The sequence below is a fragment of the Neoarius graeffei genome, chromosome 10 (assembly GCF_027579695.1).
Source record: "Neoarius graeffei isolate fNeoGra1 chromosome 10, fNeoGra1.pri, whole genome shotgun sequence".
NCBI lineage: Eukaryota > Metazoa > Chordata > Actinopteri > Siluriformes > Ariidae > Neoarius > Neoarius graeffei.
Genome location: NC_083578.1, coordinates 83,456,086 through 83,474,287, shown reverse-complemented (window position 1 = coordinate 83,474,287; position 18,202 = coordinate 83,456,086). Strand labels below are relative to the sequence as shown.

Here is an 18,202-nt window from a genome sequence, read left to right as displayed (position 1 = left end):
TGTTAGTTTTATAGTTTTAGATTAGTTTCATAATGACATTATAATTATAGTTAAGATCTTATGATTCTAAGGGTTTTTAGTTTAAAAGCATGAACCTAATTTAGTTATGAGTTTAATCCTGTTAGTTATTTAATTGTTCTCTCTCTTTCAGACATATTCTCATTGTTCTTATGTTTAAGTTGTTCTTATTTTTATGTTGATTTTCTTATAACATTCTTTGTTTTAGCATTATTAAAGACATATTGTTATTTGTTATTTTGCTTATGTTGATGAAATCAAGATGTAATTTACTGACTTAACACACATTCATGTGTTAAGAAATTATGTTAAATTATTAGATCCTTTTTGTGCAAACTAGTGTCTTTGACCTTCTCTGAATAGACTCCGTAGACTAGACATTTTGTGTTTAGACATTCCATGCTCTATGTAATGAATATTAACCATAATATTGATCATAAGCCGAGACTCTGATATCTATCTGTACCTTACTATGATTAGAAATATGTTATTATATTATGATTGATTCAAGATCATTATACACTTACACATAGACACACACCCATTACACACACACACACCCAAATGAAGACAAAACATAAACACAGAGATACTATAAGATGTTTCCAAGAATGTTTTCATTTCAACGAAGTGACTGTGCGAATAAACTGGCATGTGAAACCTCTCTGGTTCCCCTGTCTGTTTCTATCGACCTGTTTCATTCGTCCTCGGATCCGAGGGGGCCCACGAAGGAATCGGGGTCTCTGACTGGGGTGAACCCCAACACACGCGGACAGACATTTGACCTCACAGTGACCTTGACCTAGACCTTTTGATCTCAAAATCTAATCAGTTTATCTTTGTCCCCAAATGCACAAATGGTGAAAGTCTGGTGAAATTCCTTTCATCTGCCTTGGAGATATTGTGTTCACAAGGTTCTCGGACAGACATTTGACCTCACAGTGACCTTGACCTTAGACCTTTTGATCTCAAAATCTAATCAGTTTATCTTTGTCCCCAAATGCACAAATGGTGAAAGTTTGGTGAAATTTCTTTGATTTGCCTTGGAGATATTGTGTTCACAAGGTTTTCGGACAGACATTTGACCTCACAGTGACCTTGACCTTAGACCTTTTGATCTCAAAATGTAATAATGTTTGTCCCAAAGCACACAAATGGTGAAAGTTTGGTGAAATTCCTTTCATTAGCCTTTGAGATATCGCGTTCACAAGGTTTCGGGACGGACGCACAGACAGACGGACAACCCGAAAACATAATGCCTCCTGCACCTTACGGTGGCGGAGGCATAAAAACGGCATGTTGATATGGTTCACTGTACACTTCATGTTATTGGGGAGGTATTGGGCTCCAGGCGGCGGCACGGTGGTGTAGTGCTTAGCGCTGTTGCCTCACAGCAAGAAGGTCTTGGGTTCGAGCCCCGGGGCCGGCGAGGGCCTTTCTGTGTGGAGTTTGCATGTTCTCCCCGTGTCCGCGTGGGTTTCCTCTGGGTGCTCCGGTTTCCCCCACAGTCCAAAGACATGCAGGTTAGGTTAACTGGTGACTCTAAACTGACCGTAGGTGTGAATGTGAGTGTGAATGGTTGTCTGTGTCTATGTGTCAGCCCTGTGATGACCTGGCGACTTGTCCAGGGTGTACCCCGCCTTTCGCCCATAGTCAGCTGGGATAGGCTCCAGCTTGCCTGCGACCCTGTAGAACAGGATAAAGCGGCTAGAGATAATGAGATGAGATGAGATTGGGCTCCAGGCCTGCAGATGGCACTCTGGGAGGGAGGGAAAGGGGCAAGTATATAACTGGCAGAAAAAAAAAGCTTTTGAATGCCATTGCGCAACATCCTTGAACAACTTGTCCGTTCTCTCTCTCAATTTTTAAGGTACGTTTCAAACTTTATTTATTTTAGGTTTTTTTGTGATTATTATGACTTGTGTTATCTTGTGTGTGAAGTGGGGGTTTTTTTAGCAGGGGTGAAAGTAACTTTTATTTCTTGCCGGTATTATTATTATTTTGAGTTATAGTGCGCGCGCCGAAAAATACACCTAATTATTTATTATTGTCTACTTATCAAGCATTCACTAGGACTTCTTATCACTCAGTAGTACTAGTATAGTACTTTTTTATCGCACTATCACTCTTTCATCCACCTGTATCAGTTTTTGATTATAAATAAATTGCAAACACATCATTTCAACAACGCAATCGTTTTAATTACTTTTTTTTTTTAGCTGAACAGTTGAAAACTAACTTTTCATTTTGGACACTGGACACAGAAGAGTGTAACAGAACAGAAAAGTGAAAGTTTTTAGGTAAAAGTTGTCCTCTCTTCCTTATCTTATCAAATATATCGTTGTGGTTTTCTGTTGGTGTTTTTTGGATTCTTTGTATTTTCCCACAGGTGTGTCGGAACGTTTGAGAAAGTGCGTGCGTTCTGCAGTCAGTGCGCGCGTTCTGCAGTCAGTGCGCGCGTTCTGCAGTCAGTGCGCGCGTTCTGCAGTCAGTGCGCGCGTTCTACAGTCAGTGCGCGCGTTCTGCAGACAGTGCGCGCGTTCTACAGTCAGTGCGCGCGTTCTACAGTCAGTGCGCGCGTTCTGCAGACAGTGCGCGCGTTCTGCAGTCAGTGCGCGCGTTCTGCAGTCAGTGCGCGCGTTCTGCAGTCAGTGCGCGCGTTCTGCAGTCAGTGCGCGCGTTCTGCAGTCAGTGCGCGCCATGCATTGGTAGCCTAGTTACTCTGCTCGCTCCAGCCAGACAGTAATGTAGAATCTTTGCCCCAACTTCCACTCGATTTACGAATTCTGATCAGAGTAATTTTTAAATAGCCTAAAATGAAACATTAACATGTTTCTTTATATGCCTTTTTATTTGGGAGACTTTGCAACTAACGTCTGTCTGCTAAAACACTTTGATTACCAGCTGCGCACATTATTGCGCAACACGGCTGTGCAAAGACCTTTGGAGGGGCAGGGGCTCAACATTCAAAAAAGGGCACTTGGAACAAATTTTTCACACAAGTTAACTTTATTCAAAACTAAATTTCAATTGCAACTGAACATTCTGTGTGTGTGTGTGTGTGTGTGTGTGTGTGAGTGAGATCCATCTAAATGCTGCAGTATTCTTCAAAGCAGCAGTCTTCGGTTTGCCATGTTCTTGAAAATGTCTGTGACAACACTGTATTCAATATGGATATCTTTCTCAATTGCCAGCAGAAGAAGGTCTGACAGCCTAGAATATGTTGTGGACGTCGTCATTCAGCCTTAAGTTTTCGAAGCTGCTAGAATATGTTATTAACGCCGTCGTTCAAACTAAAGTTTCCGAATCTGCCACGTTAATGAAATGGATGGAGCAAACGGTTTAAATATAGCCTAGGCGGCTTCATTAAATGATAAACAACCCTACGCATTTACTGTTGTGTTCTAAGCTGCACAATATTGCATGTTCAGATAAGAAATGAAAGGAGACTTTCAGTGTGACCTTACCATGCCGTTCCTCGCACTGTCTCCCGCTGCCAACCGCCTGCATGCGCTTTCTGCACGGAGGCTCACTGAATGCATGACGTCACGGATTGATGCCCGCATTTACATAGAAAAACGTTATTTTATAAATCTATCATTTCATATATTATTGTCAAATTGTAGGGCGGCACGATGGTGTAGTGGTTAGCGCTGTCGCCTCACAGCAAGAAGGTCCGGGTTCGAGCCCCGGGGCCGGCGAGGGCCTTTCTGTGCGGAGTTTGCATGTTCTCCCCGTGTCCGCGTGGGTTTCCTCCGGGTGCTCCGGTTTCCCCCACAGTCCAAAGACATGCAGGTTAGGTTAACTGGTGACTCTAAATTGAGCGTAGGTGTGAATGTGAGTGTGAATGGTTGTCTGTGTCTATGTGTCGGCCCTGTGATGACCTGGCGACTTGTCCAGGGTGTACCCCGCCTTTCGCCCGTAGTCAGCTGGGATAGGCTCCAGCTTGCCTGCGACCCTGTAGAACAGGATAAAGCGGCTAGAGATAATGAGATGAGATGAGATTGTCAAATTGTAGAGAATATTGATGTTGGAGCTAACTTATCTTTTACAAATATAAAAAAAAACCCAAAACAACAAAACAGTCCCTATGAAAAGGGCACTTTGGACAGCAAACAGAAAAGGGGCAGGGGCTAGAGCACCTGTAGCACCGGTTCATTGCACGTGGGTGTTGCGCAAGATCTGGTTAAGCCGTATGCGCGCTGTAGCTCGCTCGTTGTTTGTCCAGCGAAACACTGCACACATAACAGAGCATTTTTTAACATAGTTACACTCCGTTCAGACTGCAACCTGAAACGACCTATATCCGATTTGTTGTGAAATCCGATTTTTTTGTTAGGCCGTTCACATTACCAATTATATGAGACTTGTATGCGATCTCCAATAGGAACGGAAAACGACCCAAAAGTGTCCCGCATTGGCACGTAATAAGCACATCTACGTAATACGTAAACAAAAAAAAAGCGCACTCTTCAAGTTTAATGATTTCTTTTTTTTGTTTTGTTTGTGTGTTTAATTATCTGGTTAGTGTTAAAGTGTGAGGTCTCGTGTGTGTTTTTGTTTCTGAACTGAAATGAAAACGTGTAGCCTGGTAATGAGGGTTGACTCCTAAATGTCTCTCTAATTTCTATATAAGTGCACTACATGTTACTAGGAAGTAATGGATGTTTAAACTCTATATAGTGCACTCGAGCTTCAGTAGGCAGTCATTTGGGATACGGCCGCTGTATTACCAAACTCTTAATTCAGGCTTAATAATTTGCACATATTTATTTCGTCATATTAATAAACTTTTTCTACATTTTTATAAATATTTATTTAGATTGTTTATAGCCAGCTGAATTCTGCAACTTCTCTCAGCGCTGGCTCAAGGTGCAGAAACACCAGTGCAGTTTGCTATGGAGATGAGGCGAGACCTGGCGATGTGGTTTTTGTGGCGGCGGCGGAACTCACACAATAATCTGATTAATGTGGGCAGCAGACTAATGAGACCGAAGGTGTCAAATTACTGGAAATTTCCAGAACAATCTTATAATCTTGTAATACAGGACGGTTTAAGTTATAAATCAGTTATAGAAACTGTTTTGTTTAATCAGGCTAACAGATAAACATCCAGGTCCCTACCAAATCCACCATTAGCTTGATCAATTCTATAAAAGTCTATTTAAATTCTGAAAACTGTACAAATGTTGTTGTTTTCCACCAAAGAGGCGGGATTAGCCAACGCAGAATAGTGACGTTTGTCTCTTGTTGATGACGTGTAGGTCGCATGAATGCGACCTGTCCGGTCAGACTGCAGTCACATGTGAAAATAACGGATATGCATCGGATTTAGGACCACATATCCAAGCGGCCTGGGTCACATGTGAAAAAATCGGATCTGTGTCGTTCAGATTGTCAATAACAAATCGGATACAGGTCGCATATGGGCAAAAAAATCGGATATGGGTCGTTTCAGGGTGCAGTCTGAACGTAGTCTTTCTCAGTGGCCAGATTTGGTCTCCTAGTCAATGCCAAACCAGCTTCACTGGGTGTTGGGGTTCACCCCAGTCAGAGACCCCGATTCCTTCGTGGGCCCCCTCGGATCGATCCGGGACGAATGAAACAGGACGATAGAAACAGACAGGGGAACCAGAGAGGTTTCACATGCCAGTTTATTCGCACAGTCACTTCGTCGAAATGAAAACATTCTTGGAAACATCTTATAGTATCTCTGTGTTTATGTTTTGTCTTCATTTGGGTGTGTGTGTGTAATGGGTGTGTGTCTATGTGCAAGTGTATAATGATCTTGAATCAATCATAATATAATAACATATTTCTGATCATAGTAAGGTACAGATAGATATCAGAGTCTCGGCTTATGATCAATATTATGGTTAATATTCATTACATAGAGCATGGAATGTCTAAACACAGAATGTCTAGTCTACGGAGTCTATTCAGAGAAGGTCAAAGACACTAGTTTGCACAGAAAGGATCTAATAATTTAACATAATTTCTTAACACATGAATGTGTGTTAAGTCAGTAAATTACATCTTGATTTCATCAACATAAGCAAAATAACAAATAACAATATGTCTTTAATAATGCTAAAACAAAGAATGTTATAAGAAAATAAACATAAAAATAAGAACAACTTAAACATAAGAACAATGAGAATATGTCTGAAAGAGATAGAACAATTAAACAACTAACAGGATTAAACTCATAACTAAATTAGGTTCATGCTTTTAAACTAAAAACCCTTAGAATCATAAGAGCTTAACTATAATTATAATGTCATTATGAAACTAATCTAAAACTATAAAACTAACATTAATCACGGAATGCATTCATTAATTACGAGATCCAAATCACTACCATAGTATATTTCAAGCTTTTAAGAAGCTATAAACCTAAGTTTCAACTAAACATGAATTAACATAAACATGAACCTTAATTCTACCATTTCAGAGTGTGTGTGGGTCGATCTGACACCAAAACAGACCTTGGTGAATCTTTCAGACACCTCTCTGAATGAATACACATTCATATCAAAAAATAAACAAAATGTTCCCAGACAATGTCCAGCCGAGACAGAAGGTCATTTTTAACTGAACCTTAAGTTAATCCTTAATTTTGTCACCATTTTAATAAATTACTGCCTTCTTGGTCAAGAATAATACTTATATAAACCTAACACTGAGAGACCAAATTTTAAACCAAGTTATGTCTTATCATTTGCTTCAATCAGTTGCAATTAATTAACCAAGTACCATGTAAGTATACATTTAACAAGGAAAATGAAGATCTATGTTATAAGATATACACACAAGATCATGTTGGTTAAGAAAAACAAAACTAAAATTTGGTTACTGAGATGGCTGATGTCAGAATCCGATGTCATGACTGTGTAACTCTGAGTGTCTTTGACATAACATTTGTGCTTGGTAATTGCTCTTGATAGCCGTGTAGTCACTGTAGTGTGTTTGTCTGTATGGTGATTGGTGAACCATTTTGCATCACAGGATATGCTGCAGCGGTGCAGCCGCATGGACTCTGGGGCCTGTGATTGTATTGCCCAGACCAGTTGGTCTCCTAGTGGAAAATCCTTAAAAAATGCTCTGACACATAATAGAATATTGAAACATCAACATATGTTTCTGTATATGTTGTTTTTATTTGGGAGACTTTGCAACAAACGTCTGTCTACTAAAACACTTTGGACTTTGCACTTTGGCACAAGATGGTTAAGCAGTGGGCTAAGCGCACTCTCTGGCACGCTGTCTGTCGAGTGAAACACGGAAGGAATTCACTTCAGACAGAATTCAGAGACAGGTCAGAACGAGTTATATGCAATGTATATTGAGGAAAACGTGTTGCTTTTGGTAAATTGACGTTAGCAGGTGTGTTATGCTGAAAGTGCTTTTTTTTTTTCCAGAGACAGCAAATCTTTTAGTGGTACGGCGGACCGGCCAGGACCGGCTTACTTTCTCCCCTGGTTTTTAGTGTCTGATTTAATGGACAGTCAGGGAAATGTTTGGTGCCATTATTGGCCATGTGACCTTTTGCTTTGAAGTGTTTAACTTGACTTGAATTAGAAATGTATAAGTAATGTTATGGGTTGTTTTACAATCAGGGTACGCAAGCTAAAAATCAAATTTAACACTTATTATCTTTAATATCAAAAGGCTTGACTAAGTAAACTTGGTTGTTTATTGTAGCCCTGTGATAGCTCTATTTACCATGCAAAAAAAAAAAAGGGTGATAACGTTATTTTTGGTGAATGTATGGCAATATATATCATATTTAGCAAAATTACTCGTGTCATTTAGAAAAAGTGCTTTTTTTGACCACAGGTAGCTCCAAAAGGGATGCACTTAAATCATTCTTTATACCATAAAACAGATATTTGGTTCCATATCATTGGAAACATAGTTAAGTTTTAATGTTGAATGCCAGTAAATTTTCAGACTATTTTGATCAAATTAGTATGTAATTGTGTCAAAAAAAGTCCTCTCCGAGACAGCTAATTTTTCAATATAAAATAACATATCTCAAATGATTATTTTCATCCTAAAATGTGGTCAAGATATTGGGACATAAATATTAGAGACAACTAACACAAAGCTTACAGCCTTATATTTAAAAGCACTATGGAAGTAGTGGATTCTGAATTGTCAAAAAAAAAAAAGTCCTCTCCGAGAATCACTTCATTTGTTTCTCCCAGCCCTGCTTAAAGCTACACTTAATCTTCTTTATCTTATAGCAGATTACACAAAACTACTATACATGTATGTCAAAAAATTACCTGAAATCTGTTCTTTAACTTGTCCTTCACTTAAAAACTGGTACAAGAACCAGTTTGAATCAATTTGAATTTTGGACCCCTGTGACACAAACTTTGTATCCTGATTGTAAAACAACCCTTATACTTCTTACTGCATGCTTTAAGGCAGTATTATTGGATATATGTTGTAAAATGGACCAAAGTCTTTTTGAAGTTGGTTGCATGTGAACTATGAACTAAATATGATGCACATGTTTAAAAGGTCATGTTTGTAACTTGAAATATTTATTCAATGATTTATGCATTAAGTTATTTTAATATTAATAAATATGAATGCCAGTGTGCAACATCCTTGAACAACTTGTCCGTTCTCTCTCTCGATATTTAAGGGAATGTGGGCTATGCCGTGCCTCAAGCTCCCCTAGACTTGGAGGCCGGTAATATTGACAGAAAAGTTGATGATGAAAACAGAATGGGGAAAGAAGTACATGTTTCCAGGCATATGGTTATAGTCAAAAGTGGTAATATGAAGCACCAGGGTGGCACAGTGGTGTAGTGGTTAGCGCTGTCACCTCACAGCAAGAAGGTCCGGGTTCGAGCCCCGTGGCCAGCGAGGGCCTTTCTGTGCGGAGTTTGCATGTTCTCCCCGTGTCCGCGTGGGTTTCCTCCGGGTGCTCCGGTTTCCCCCACAGTCCAAAGACATGCAGGTTAGGTTAACTGGTGACTCTAAATTGACCGTAGGTGTGAGTGTGAATGGTTGTCTGTGTCTATGTGCCAGCCCTGTGATGACCTGGCGACTTGTCCAGGGTGTACCCTGCCTTTCGCCTGTAGTCAGCTGGGATAGGCTCCAGCTTGCCTGCAACCCTGTAGAACAGGATAAAGCGGCTACAGATAATGAGATGAGATGAAGCACCAGTATAAGATAAAACATATCCACTTCAAATGGTCTTATTTATAACCATAAACTAACCGTTAATAGTTAAAGTGCCATTCCACCATTGGATGTATTCTTTGGCATAAAATACAATATATTTTATGACAACATGACTAGACAGAGAAATCTTTTAGCTTCAAAATGATATATCAAACATAATTTTTTGACAACGACAAGTATATTAATTTTGCGACCAAAGTCACCTACCCTTTTAATTTCCGCGCGGTAGTGAAACGTGATGTCATCGGCAGGTTCCCCTTCTTGTGTACCACGTCACGTGTGACGTGGCACAGATTATCAGCAATGGCGGATAGAACGCGATTGTCAGCTTTGGAAAAGAACTGAAGGAAAATAGCAAGTGATGCCCAAAGGAGACAGTCGATGGTGAATATCGGCACAGCAATCGACAAGTGGAAATCGCGTTCTATCCGCTATTGCTGATAATCTGTGCCACGTCACACGTGACATGGTACACAAGAAGGGGAACCTGCCGATGACATCAGGTTTCACTACCGCGCGGAAATTAAAAGGGTAGGTGACTTTGGTCGCAAAATTAATATACTTGTCGTTGTCAAAAAATTGTTTGATATATCATTTTGAAGCTAAAAGATTTCTCTGTCTAGTCATGTTGTCATAAAATATATTGTATTTTATGCCAAAAAAATACATCCAATGGTGGAATGGCACTTTAAGCATTAAAAGGTAGAACACAACTTTTACTGACAAAACCCTCCAGCTATGGAACAGCCTTCGGGACTCTGAAACGCATTCAATCTGTAAGTTTAGATTGGAAACTGATTTGGGTAGTCAGGTATTTTGTTACATAGCTTTTCTCTTAGGTAAAGGGAGATTCAAGGGAAGAGAGTGTTTTGGTAAATTGGGGTATTTTGATGCTTGTGTCCTCACGCTACCACTCAAGTTTGTATGAATCCGTCAAATATAGAGTTACTGTCCTATAGGCAGATGAGCACACAGGTGCAGTTCAAATGAAGCTTGATTAAAGCTTTTAGCAAATCTAAGGAAACGGGCAATGGTCAGGCGATGAGCAAACAATATAATCTTGGCAAGGAAGTGATAAACAAACCGGGATTAAAAACCAGGAATACAGTGAACAACATCTGAAGGTTCAGTATCGATGTTGCACCGTTTTTGTGTATATACCAGTTAACGAAACTCTCAATTTGCCTTTCCAATATCGCATTTGTAAATTCGATTTGGAAATGTTTGGTGTGCGTGCAGCATTTTGATCAACAAAATAACGCTCGAAGTGCAATATTGATGATCCATAATCATACTAAAATACACAAATACGTTGTTTGTGATGTTTTAAAAGACTTCCATTTTGATCCCGTGAGCGATATTTAACCCTAGATCTCATGATCTGTATCTTCGGCATATGCACAAACAGTACTACACTGACAGGTACAGGACACTGAGCCTTTATTTCACAAAGATGGTGCAAACTGAGATTCCGTGTATATTGTGAGCAGTGCTGTGTGACTGAGTCCAGGTGTCTAATCCGTATGAGTGTGGGAATGTGAGTCTTTGGTGTGTAGGGATTGTATTTGTCAGTGGCCATGCTTTAGGTCATATTGTTTTGGGATTTGTAGTTAGACCCCGATTCCGGCATTGACATGAGTTACTGATCTTTACTTTACATTTATTTCTCATTTTTTTCTTGCTGTCTCTCTCTTCTGCATCTCTAGCTCTTATTCCATCAGCCTCGTCCTCTAGCCTAGTCTCGTAGTCTCTCTCTCTCTCTCTCTCTCTCTCTCTCTCTCTCTCTCAGGATGGAGTGCTGCCTGCTGACAGTATGTACCGTTTCTGCAGCTCTCGTTTTTGTCCTCGTTTATTGGCTTGTGCCAGCTATGCAGCATAATGCCAAGTGGGTATTATTATGGAATGACTGCATCGTGGAGTTCCTGCTTGATACACTCACCCACTCCACACGGCCACAGGTGACATGCTTTGTTTGCATTTCCAACCTCTGATCTTCATGTGGACATGACGTTTAAGGGACTCTAGGTTTTTTTTTTGTTTGTTTCTTTTTTTTGGTTTGTTTTTTAAATCACATTAACACACAGCACTTTTGGGTGAATGTTTGATCCATTTCAGGTTCAGAGTTTTATGTCAGCTATTTATTTGTTAGTCTAAAGAATTCTGTATGCAGGAGATTCATAGTACATTGCGTTTTAACTGAATTCTCTGAAAAATCTATTTTTATGTTTGTTGAAGGAATCGGAAAGTCCAAAATGGCATCAAACTCTCACACACACCAAGAATCACAATTGAACTCTTTAAAAATAATATAGAATACAACTCATTTTCATTCAGTTCTATTTAGTCACCTTCGTCCTCCATTTATTTTAATTCCATTCCATTTTATTATTCCATTGCATTCTATTCAATATAATTCACTTCCATTCTTTTCCGTCCCTTTATTCAATTCCATTTCAATTCCTCCACATCTTTCATACCATCCTACTCTTTTCCCAACCCATTTCCATCCCATCTTATTTCCTTCTATTCAGTTTAACAGCACGACCCCAATAGCTCTAGCCATACAGAAGTAAATCTCACTTTGTAACATTCTGATTTTTGTGTAACTGCAGCGCATGCTGAAGGCAGTGCAGAAAAATGCCATTAAAGGAAATCCTGAGAGTGTCATCTCTGCCATCGACTACTTCTGTAAGCACTCGGAATGGGCCATGAACGTGGGCAATGAGAAAGGTGAACACATTGACCCTTCTCTCTATTGTACCTCTGCATAGTCCTCTCTCTCTCTCTCTCTCTCTCTACCATTTCCCTCCTGTTGGTTTCACGTCTCTCCTCTCCATCCATCCATCACTCTCTTTCCTGATCCTGACTGAAAGTCCTTGGGGCTGCTAAAGCGGTGTGCTGATGAACATGTGATGGTCGCCTGCCAGCTGGGTCAATGGGTTCTCCACATGGCTACACATGCTCACACACAATACACATACGGAGAGAGATGTAAAAGGTGCTTGTATTATTGTTCTGGTGCGGTAAAATTCAGTGGTGAGAGACATGAGCACATGACAATAAGGTAGCAGTTACTTTCCTTCCTCCCTCCCTCTCTTCCTACACTTGGTGCCCAGCAGGAATGAGCTATGAGCTTATTCACTCGATAAGAAGCCATTTAGGATTCAGTTGATTAATAATCAATGGTGCAAACCCAACTGACTGTTAAATGATGCAGAAAGACCATTAATGATGTTTCGATTGTGTCATTCACAACTCAATTACATCTGTTAATGGTCCGTGTGTGTGTGTTCAGGCGCCATTTTGGACTCAGTGGTGACTGAGGTGAATCCCAGCACGGTTCTAGAGCTGGGTACGTACTGCGGGTATTCGACAGTGAGGATCGCCCACCTGCTGTCCCCTGGCACCAAACTCCTCACGCTGGAGTTTAACCCGGCTAACGCCACCATCGCCAGGCAGGTCATTGCCTATGCTGGCCTACAAGACAAGGTGAGAGAGAGGGGGAGAGACTGCCCAACTGCAAGTCAATGTGAAATTTTCTATATTTATTTTCTTTTATTATACCACAGTGCTTTACAATGCTTGATTCACAGAAGCTGGTTGAGTAGCAGCAGCTCATTCACAGGGATTTGTATGGCAGACATTTTACATATAAACAGATTAAGAAACTGATATAATCACCGGTAAAGTTTTCTGTAAGGAGATATTTATTTCACATTTTTGGAAGGAGTCTCCAGTGCTAGCGATTTTGTAATAATCAGAAGTAAAGCCGTTTCCAACAGTCTTTTGGATGGCTTTGCACACTGCAGAAAACTGAATTTGAGGAAGAAGTTCCTTAATACTAGTGAAATTATCTTGCTGCATGGACAGATGATTTTACTTGACAAGACCTCTTGGAATTAGTTGGTTACAATCTAGAACTAGTTTTAATAATCTGAGTTGGTGTCTTGTATTCTAATAGGAAATGCAAGATCGTTTCAACTATCCCCATTCTCATTATCTCTAGCCGCTTTATCCTTCTACAGGGTCGCAGGCAAGCTGGAGCCTATCCCAGCTGACTACAGGCGAAAGGCGGGGTACACCCTGGACAAGTCGCCAGGTCATCACAGGGCTGACACATAGACACAGACAACCATTCACACTCACTTTAGAGTCACCAGTTAACCTAACCTGCATGTCTTTGGACTGTGGGGGAAACCGGAGCACCCGGAGGAAACCCACGTGGACAACATGCAAACTCCACACAGAAAGGCCCTCGCCGGCCCCGGGGCTCGAACCCAGGACCTTCTTGCTGTGAGGCGACAGCGCTAACCACTACACCACCGTGCCGCCCTCGTTTCAACTATATTCAAGATATTCTAACTTGTTAAGATATCATTTTTGCAGTATAGAAGAAACAAAAACACCAACTCTGAGATCATTTAAAACTAGTTCTAGGGGGGCGTCGTGGCTCAGGTGGTTAAGGCGCCATACCATGAATGCGGGCGACCCGGGTTCGATTCCGGCCCGAGGTCATTTCCCGATCCCTTCCCGTCTCTCTCTCTCCCGCTCATTTCCTGTCTCTACACTGTCCTATCCAATAAAGGTGCAAAAAGCCCAAAAAAATATCTTTAAAAAAAAAAAAAAAACTAGTTCTAGGTTGTAACCAACTTATTCCAAGATGTCGTCAGGTAAAATGATCTGTCCATACAGCAAGATAATTTCACTAGTATTAACTAAATTTGAGGAGACAATCCCTTTTCATTTTTTTCCCAAGTGTAGTTCTTATGAATTTAGAAAATATAAACGTTAAGGAGGGAAGACAGGTGATAGCTGCTATAATGTAAGTGAGGTTCTTGTGGAGGTTCTCCAGCATTCAATAACATAACAAATGAAAGCAAGACACGATATGTTCTTTAATAAATAAAATAAAACGTTAGTGTTGGCAAAATGTCTGTGATAAAAATAAACACCTCAATGCTATACAGTTATAGAGAAATCAACTTTCGGGTGGTTAAAATAAATGTAGCCCTGTGAATATTGATGGATTGATTGATTAAAATTATTTTCCTGGCGGCACGGTGGTGTAGTGGTTAGCGCTGTCGCCTCACAGCAAGAAGGTCCGAGTTCGAGCCCCGTGGCCGGCGAGGGCCTTTCTGTGCGGAGTTTGCATGTTCTCCCCGTGTCCGTGTGGGTTTCCTCCGGGTGCTCCGGTTTCCCCCCAAAGACATGCAGGTTAGGTTAACTGGTGACTCTAAATTGACCGTGAATGTGAATGGTTGTCTGTGTCAGCCCTGTGATGACCTGGCGACTTGTCCAGGGTGTACCCCGTCTTTCGCCCGTAGTCAGCTGGGATAGGCTCCAGCTTGCCTGCGACCCTGTAGAACAGGATAAAGCAGCTAGAGATAATGAGATGAGATGAGAGAACTTGTTTTCTGGTCACCTTCACAAAACCTTGTGAAGTTTTTAATTAATGCCTAAATAAGATTGAGATTTGAGCTTGAAACGTCACATGGACCTGCACTGTAGATGGTCTTAACATAAATAATAAAGAAGGGATTTTGATTTTTATTTCTGCTGCTTTTTTTTCTTCTTCAGGTGACTCTTATAGAGGGTTCGTCAGGGGATGTGATCCCCCAATTAAAGGAGCGTTTTGGCATCATGACACTTGACTTCATCTTTCTTGACCACTGGAAGGAACAATACCTCCCTGACATTAAGTTACTTGAAGTAAGAGACGTATTTAAACATATACCATAGTCACCGAGGAGCTAGATCCTGATTGGAATCAGACATAATTGGAAATGCTTCTTTAGAGTAAGTCCATTGCAGCCATGCATGTGATCAGAAGATGGTGGCAGCCTGACATAACGATCCCCTTTAAGTTGTGAGTCCCGATAAGAGAAGATAAGAGATAAGATAAGATAAGAGATAAGATAAGAGATAATACTTTAATGTCTGTTTGCACAGAAATTTGTCTTGCATTGCACTTCTCCACAATCCACAATCCACGCACAGTAAAAGACACATAAACACAATATGGCCTACAGAGTCCGGTCATGCATCTAGGTCCATAAGCTGTTAGAGCAGCACAGTTCAATAAATTAAAAACCTTAAATGTTCCTGGGGTGTGTAATATAATATTGAATGATGCCATCCTTGCCAGAATGACATTCTCACCAGATTCCAGGGTCGAGGTGGATCAGATACCAGAGACTCTGCCTGCGGCTTGCAAGGCTTCCTCCTCGTTCTCTGGCTTGGGTGATGCTTGTGTGGCCATCCTGTGTGCCTCTGGTCTGAACATGGCGTGAGCAGCTGCCCCATAGGCCTCCATTGTGAGCAGGGTGTGAGACGCAGCCCTGTTGGCCTCCATTGTGAGCAGGGTGTGAGACGCAGCCTTGTTGGCCTCCATTGTGAGCAGGGTATGAGAGACCATCCCATCAGAGTCCGGTATGAGTGATGATGGAAGGTCACTATTGGTGCTTGGCCGTCACACCAGTTATGCCCCCCCCCAAAAAAAAGTTATTTTGGGCTGCCACACCATGAGGTGGTCCAGGATAGCATCGATCCGATTGAGCTCCTGCTGCTCGTCTCAGATCTGCATGCTCTGGGGGTGAAAGTGGTGGAAAAATTCTACTGCAACCATCGTCCATGTGGTGGATGAGGTATTGTCTCAAGTAGTGCACTGGAGATGGATGCAATTGTAGTTCAGCAGTTTATTTGCACATGCACTATCACGTTTTACAATGTTTACATTTATTTACTACTTTTTACATATGTACTTGTAAGACTTTGAGAGGGTGGGTGGAGCACAGAAGTACGGCAGGCCAGAACTGAGTTTTCAAAACTCTTTAGCTTTGCAGCCTTCACAATCTCCCAGTACCCCAGACACGCGCGCGCACACATCATTTGTCTGGTTGGGGAGAGAGAGCTCCCTTCCTCTGCTCTCTCTCTCCTTATATAGGGCGCGGTCACTGGGGAAGACACACAAGCACAAGTTAATTGACATCAGGTGCAGTGATTCTGCCACTTACCTTCCCTGACTCCGCCCTCCGGTCACAGACCGACGCTTGACCATGCCCCCGCTGCCACAGTACTGTTTGTGCTAATGGTCACTTATCACTGTCCTTGTTTGCACTTTGTGTGGTTTATTGTCTGCAATGTTTGCACTTGCTGCACTCTTGCACTTTTTATTATTATTAGCTCATCTGGTTATAAGGCCGATGAGTTATTGCCATGGTATCCATCGTCCATAATTCAGTTAAATCGTATCTCCTCTCTCCCTCAGTTCTCCACAGATTTCTGTTTTGTTTGAAAGAACTAATCACTCCACACAACTCGGTCATTTTGTCAAATTTTTTGCTAATGACTTCCTAATTTGGCCAAATTAACACATTTTCCAGGCCTCTCACTACCATTTTATCTTCTCTCATTTCTCGCTCAATTCCAGTTCTGATTGTTTTTAGTAGCTCTTCCCTTGAGGAACAAAACTTGGTCATTTGTTGTTTGAGCTTCCTGTTGTAAACAATTTGTTTACAACTTGGCCTCCTCTGCCAGTTCTCAGTGGATTTCAGTTCTGATTGTTTCGTTTGAAAGAACTAGACCTTCTGCACAAAACTTGGTCATTGTATTGTCAATTTTTTGCTAACAAATTAGTAATCAGGTCAACTTAACATGTTTTCTTCTGACGAGAATTGTATCTCCTCTCACATTTTTCATGCAAATTCAGTTCTGATCGATGTTTTTGGTAGGTCTTCCCTCGGGGAACAAAACTTAGCCCTTTTGTTTTTCCTGTTGTAAACAGTTAGCCGTGGAGGTTGGTCCTCTCTCACATTGTCACATTTCAGTTCTGTTTGTTTTGGTCGTCATGGTTGTTTTGATGGCAGGCCAGATGAGTGATTACATCCTTGATGTTCTGGTTTGTAGATTTGTAGTCCTGTGCTGTTTAATGTAGCACCATGTTCCTGGAGAAACGTTGCTTTGCTTTAACTGTGCACTGTACCAACTGTATATGGTTGAAATGACGAATTACAAAAATACAAATCCAAAATATCAATCAGAATCCTGGCCAAGGACAAAATAAAGAAAATACATAAACTAGGCAACAAAGCAAGGACTCTGAACATGGAACCAGAAAGCAACACATGAGTTCTCTAATGAGAATCATAAGTGTTAAGCTGTGATTTGCCTTGCAGTCAGAACTGCTGTTATCAAGGACTTGATTCATTATATTATGGTCAGACCCCACCCCCAGTAATGCAGGATTGGAATTCAGCAATGCTTTGGCACTGAAAAGGTTTTTTTTTTTGTGTGTGTGCATCTTTACAGGAGTGTGGTTTGCTCAGGAAGGGCTCTGTGCTGCTGGCAGACAACGTGATTTGTCCTGGAACGCCGGATTACCTGGAGTATGTGAGGAATAGCCCTCACTATGAAAGCAGATACTATCCCGCCCACCTGGAGTACACCAAAGTGGAGGACGGACTGGAAAAGTCGGTCTTCTTGGGATAAAAATTGCTCTCCCTCATACACACACGCACCCCCTTTGCTCTCTCTCTCCCCTCACACACACATATATATATTGCTGATCATATCTGAATATTTCAACTGCTATTACTCATTATCATAATAAATTCAATTATTCTGAACCTGTGATTGTCTGTTTTGCTGATATCCCGGAAGTCACACAATCTCAAAGAATTCCAAGGTGTATGAGTGCTTGTTAGGGTTTTGCTGGGATTCGAACCTGGTTCGCTGGTGTGATAATCCAGCAAACCCCCACTAGGCCACCAGGGGGATGACACAAATGCAGAGGCGTGAGGCGGAAGTAGAAAAGTATCAAAAAGTTTATTTACAATATATACAGTCCAAAAAGAAATAATCCAAAACGCTCAGAAGATGAAGGGAAAAATAAAAAAAATATCCAAAAGTTCAAAGTCAAAACAAAACCCAAAAAAACAGAAAAGAAAAGGCAAAAATACCAACGCTCAGAAGATCCAAAAAA

At 41.1% G+C, this 18,202-nt stretch overlaps 1 protein-coding gene across 2 annotated transcripts; it reads left to right on the top strand.

Moving 5' to 3' along the window:
- The first annotated feature begins 1,818 nt into the window (after positions 1-1,818).
- comta (catechol-O-methyltransferase a) lies at positions 1,819-17,818 on the top strand. 2 transcript variants are annotated; one of them, XM_060930917.1, is made up of 6 exons: positions 1,819-1,888; positions 10,929-11,180; positions 11,835-11,952; positions 12,518-12,711; positions 14,800-14,931; positions 17,530-17,818. In XM_060930917.1, exons 2-6 carry the CDS (start codon positions 11,013-11,015, stop codon positions 17,707-17,709), a joined length of 792 nt encoding a protein of 263 aa, XP_060786900.1. In that variant the 5' UTR covers positions 1,819-1,888; positions 10,929-11,012; the 3' UTR covers positions 17,710-17,818. The 2 variants fall into 2 exon arrangements, with proteins under 2 accessions (XP_060786900.1, XP_060786899.1); XM_060930916.1 differs by lacking the exon at positions 1,819-1,888 and adding an exon at positions 2,241-2,318.
- The last annotated feature ends 384 nt before the right edge of the window (positions 17,819-18,202 follow it).

Coding starts and splice junctions, on each gene's coding strand:
- comta (XM_060930917.1), top strand. CDS start 11,013: ATGGAGTGCTGCCTGCTGACAGTATGTACCGTTTCTGCAGCTCTCGTT. Junction 11,953..12,517: donor GAACGTGGGCAATGAGAAAG/GTGAACACATTG, acceptor GTGTGTGTTCAG/GCGCCATTTTGGACTCAGTG. Junction 12,712..14,799: donor ATGCTGGCCTACAAGACAAG/GTGAGAGAGAGG, acceptor TTTCTTCTTCAG/GTGACTCTTATAGAGGGTTC.